At 47.6% G+C, this 4,874-nt stretch overlaps 1 protein-coding gene across 1 annotated transcript in view; it reads right to left on the bottom strand.

Annotated features, from left to right (window-relative positions):
- The window catches only part of USP48 (ubiquitin specific peptidase 48), a 29,409-nt gene that overhangs the window by 11,046 nt on the left and 13,489 nt on the right, over positions 1-4,874 (bottom strand). Inside the window, exons 11-14 of the mRNA XM_009076965.1 lie at positions 4,063-4,263; positions 2,768-2,882; positions 2,506-2,636; positions 1,170-1,241 (exon numbers count right to left, since the gene is read on the bottom strand). Of these exons, the coding sequence (XP_009075213.1) occupies positions 1,170-1,241; positions 2,506-2,636; positions 2,768-2,882; positions 4,063-4,263 (519 nt within the window). The remainder of the gene's footprint in view (positions 1-1,169; positions 1,242-2,505; positions 2,637-2,767; positions 2,883-4,062; positions 4,264-4,874) is intronic.

Here is a 4,874-nt window from a genome sequence, read left to right as displayed (position 1 = left end):
CCAGCCAGCCCTCCCAGATCCAGGGCTGCCTCTTCCAGAGCCTACCATGGAGGCAGGAACCTCCTCCACCACAAAATTAAGTCTGTAGGAACAAGACTACAGATTTGCTGATGCACTCCAGAGGGAATTTTTCAAGGTGGAAAGGTTGTTTTCCATGAATAATTGGAGGTTAGCTCAAGACAACAAAACCTGCCCTGCCAGCAGCCTCCTGATTTTGTGTTATTTATTCTGCCGTGACCCAAAGTCACAGATCAACCAGCAATTTAACACCATAATATTTTCCAAAGGCCTATTGGCCTATTTTTCATCATGTCTGGCTCCACAAACCTTCCATCCCTGCACTCCGAGCGTTTAGTGAACAGCAGCAGCCCTGAGGCAACGGGAAATGCAGCGTTCAAGGCTCTGAGTAACAGCTAAAATCGTGACAAAGTGCTCAAACGCTGCTGGAAAATGAGGTTTATCAAGCCTTACTCCAGATTCTTGATTAGCCTTGATGACAAGAGGTGTGTGGCTAATTTATGGCATTTCTCTTTCTTATTAGGGATAAGATGGAACATCCCTGATAGGGGAATTGATGCCTACAAACAGGAGCTTGCTAGAACAGAGCTCTGTCTGGGAATACAAGCTAAAAAAGTGAGATTTAAACACCAGGGTAGCCAAGGATGCAGGTAATGAGGCATCACTTAGCAAAACAACTGACATGGGTCAAAACCTTCTGTAAACAGACACCAAAGCACAGCAGGTTGAGAAATCGATATCCAGCGTGGCCCCAGCCCAGGTGTTAGGTGAGTGTTCCTGTTTGAATGTAAACCAGGAGATTAGACCGACACTCTCAGCTCCCACCTGGAGTGATTAACACCTCCTCTTTCTCTCTTAATGCTCTTAGAGCTTCCAAGTGGCTGCAGAGCTTTGGTGCTGCCCACGGGGAGAGGAAGTGAAGCTCAGCATCCCAGCTTGGATAGTCCTCACAGACTCTGACTGCAACGGCTAACTGCCTGCTAATAAAACCTGTAAGTCTGAGTGCAAGAAACACCAGGAAAATGAGAATTAAGCACATTTCTGCAGTAACTCCTCGTGCTGGCCACAGTCAGAGCAAAGGCTGCAAGGTTAATGTCTGGAGCAGTGGGCAACAAGGGATACATTCAGCTCCAGCTCCCGGAGAGACTTACCATGTGGGCAAACGATGTCTTCATTAAAATTTAACTCCTCTTCCTCCTCCCTCTTCTCTTCATTTGATTCATCTAATTAAAAGAAATCACAATACAAGAGGATTGCACAGAGCTCCTCTCCCAAGGAAAAGTCTTGGGGGAAAAGGAGCACAGTCGCCTTTCAAATTACAGCAAAACCCTCAACCCAAGGGAAAGTTTGGAAGGAAGTTTGTTATTCTCCGATGTCTTGGCCCCTGGGCAGGCGGGATTACAGCCTCCAGGCCACGTAGGAGGGCTTTGAAGTGTGTGGAGCACAAGCCAGGCCTTTGTGAGACTACAAAGGATGCATTTGTTAGGGCTGGAACACCACAGGGGTTCACCGCTCCCAAAGATCTGAGTTTAACCTAAACACAAGCCTAGGTAAGAGCAAAGGGAGCAGAATTCCTGGCAAAATTCCTGATCTAAACCAGATGCTGCCTGAGAAACCGAGGGGGAGCCAGCCAGGGTGTTGAGAAGCCCCACATCAGCGTCTAAATCCCTAACTCCACAGACAGGAGCACTGAGCACTGCATGGAGCATCCCAAAGACAAAGAGGTGTCAGTAGGAGCCTCTAACGAGCTGCCTAACGAGCGACCTGGCTTGGGAGTAATGCAAATGCACCACTGGGAACTGCAACCCGTTATGAATCCAAGCCACCCCCAAGGAATGATGAGTGCTAGCTCAGACACCCTTTTCTCACTGAATGCTCCACCAGGTATTCCAGGGGGTTGGGGTGCTCTCAAGCCTCCAAGCCCAAGATCAAAGCTATCAGCCATCATCTCCACTTTCATTCCACTCTCAGTTCGAAAAACACAACAAAACAGAACTTCCAGCGGCTTAAAATGCAGAAAGCAAATAAACCCTCCATTCATTCTCATCATATGGGCACAGAATTGAGTTCAATTCATGTTTTTTTCCCTAGACTGTGTTTTCCCAGTGCTGCTGCATCAGCTGTGCTGTGTCATCCTGAAACTTCACAATAAACATAATCATCATCCCTTCCTCAAGGTAATTTTCATGTTTCTTCCTCCCCCTGTGGCATCTCATTCAGAGAGAAGTGGATGAAAAGATCATGTGTTGCTGCAAAACCACTTACCACCTCATCTCCCTCTCCAGGTATAAAGATCACTCCAGTTTGCAAAACTTAGCAAACAAAAAGCTCCTTAAATGAAGGAGTTTTTTAGTGTATTCATTATCCTTTCCTCCCTGCTCATACAAGGGCAGCAAAACAACTACAGAAACACTTGATGCATCTTTTGTTAGAAGGATCAGGCAGAACTGGTGGGTTTCTCCAGCAGCAGAAATCAGGAAGAAATACCTTTGTTTTGTGCATTTCCATTCATTTTTCCATTACTGTGCTCTGCATCTTCATCTTGCTCGTTCAGCTGCTCCAGAGCCAGCTGGCGCCAGCTCCTCAGGGACGCCTTGCCCACCCAAAACCCGTCGTTCCTGCAGGGAGACAACAGCGTTGCCACCACAGCTCCCTTCTCCTTCAGAGCCCAAATGAGAAAATCTTGATAAAAGAAAGCAATTTAAGACTTCTAGCATAGCATCTCTGGCAGCATTTGGGCCTTACATACCCCTTGACTGTTATCTTCAGCAGGTTGGTCACGGTTTTGTAGTCCTCATTCAGTTGATTTTTGAGTCGCAGGATTCGACATCTTTCCACCACACAGTCCTTGCAAAGTGCTTTGACTGGGGTGGGGGGGGAAAAAAGAGACACGATTTATTGCAGTATTTATTGTACAGGCAGTTTCTTGCTGGATTGAAGGCCTTCAGACAGGTGTGTGCCAACCACCCTGCCAGGGACCAGAGGCTGCACATGTAAATGAGGGGACCCCTGCGGTGACAGCACATCAGGCCACATCTGAAGCTTAAAGAAGCATAAAATGCTTCAGATGAGGTGTGATCTGTTCCACTCAGCTTCCCACAGCTGCTGGTAGCACCAGCTTGCAGTTACAGGGAGTCAGGTGGCCCCAGCACACAGCCACAGGAGTCAAAGGCAGGACACCCGTGTTGTGGCACTTCACCAGCTAAACCCAGAAGAAACACCCTCCTGCAAAGCTGCACTGGACCAAAGCAGTGGAAATCCTACAGCTGGGAGTATATTTTACATATTTTCATCTGGGAGCAGCATGTCCATCCATCCCTTCATCCAACCCTCCCTCCCAGCCATACTCAGTCCACAACCTTTCAGGCAATCTTCCACTTGACTAATAAACCTTGCCCTGTTTTTCCCCACAAAGCTTGCCTGTGCCACAAGCAGTTTCTTCCCTACAAGCTCCTAGTAGGAGCTGAGCTAATTTGGTCTCAGTGGGAGTTACTGAGCTCCTTTCTAAAAGGAACGAAGCCCTGGGGCTTGATGAAGGGATGTCCAAAGCCTTGGAGGGGCTGGACTGATCCCAAAAAGCAGAATGTGTCGTAGATGCCTGACAGGAGCACATAGGCTGTCAGGTATCTGCTTCCTTGGGTGAGGTAACAGACAGTGAATGATTTTAGGGCCTGAATGCTCCACCAGACTCAGCCCACGCACGAGCTGTGGCTGCTGCAGGCACAGAAGATAATTGTCAAGAGTTTGGGGCATTGCTTGTGCAAGTTTTATTTTCTAGAATCACCTTCCAAGTACTGTATTTTCTAAACCAAGTGCCTCATTGCCCTCTCAGCAATTCCTCCAGGCACAGCTCTTCCTCGACAGAGCAGAGCCCAGAGCCAAGCAGGCTCTGCAATCACACTGAACGGCTTTGTTGAATGCTAACAGAATTAAGTGTGATTAAAAAATCACAGCACTGCAATAAAATTCTGATGCTAAAGGATGTCTCAGAACAGGGCTGGGAGCAGGGCAGGGCTCTAGAAGACACCCAGCACAGGAGGTTACCGTTGAGCCGGGGCCCTCCTCCGTATCGCCTGTAGAAGAAGTCGGCCACGTATTCCGATATTCTCTTCATCAGGGATATCTTATCGGGATGGAGCTTGCCGTGGGAGCACAGGCAGGCTGTGTTATCAATAGGTTTGGGAGGAGTGGACTCATCCAGCCATTTCTGCAGCCATTCCAGAGAGATGAAGTCGTAGGGGGAACCTGGGAGGGGAAAAAGCACAAAGAGAAACAAGCCCGCACGCGTCAGCTCGTACCCCAGGTGGTGCGTTATAATTACTCCTAAAAATTAACAGGCAATCACTGTTGATTAAATCTCAGAGGTACGAGGTTTTAAACATCTAATCCAGCTTCTCCCATCCCATTCCCAGCTCGGTGTCGCAGCTTTAGAAGACAAGAGATGTGTGAGATTCAGACACGCAGGTTATTTTGGATTCAGCGATCGATATGGAACAGCTCCAAGGAGGAATGGGAGTGCTTTCAAACCTTTTGGGGATTACTGGAGAGCAGTCGAGGAAAAGGGAAGGCTTTCCTACCACCCATCAAGGGACAGATACAATATTTAAATTATGATCATACATTAAAGGCTTTTTCTACAACAGAGAGAGTTCATTGGGGTAATAGGAAAACGAAAGGCAACAGCAGCAGAGACGAGGTCAGTGTTCATCCTGTCCTTTCAGCACCCAAAATTCCAGTGTTCTTCTTCCAAATCAAGGGGAGAAACACTCATATATTTAAAAATTGACAGTGCAAATGGAAACTTGCTCAAATTTTTTGTGGAAACAGAGCAGCAGGCTCGCCCTTGTTTGCTGAAG

Source organism: Acanthisitta chloris, unplaced genomic scaffold, assembly GCF_000695815.1.
Source record: "Acanthisitta chloris isolate BGI_N310 unplaced genomic scaffold, ASM69581v1 scaffold6986, whole genome shotgun sequence".
Lineage (NCBI taxonomy): Eukaryota > Metazoa > Chordata > Aves > Passeriformes > Acanthisittidae > Acanthisitta > Acanthisitta chloris.
This window is presented reverse-complemented; position numbering and strand designations above follow the sequence as displayed.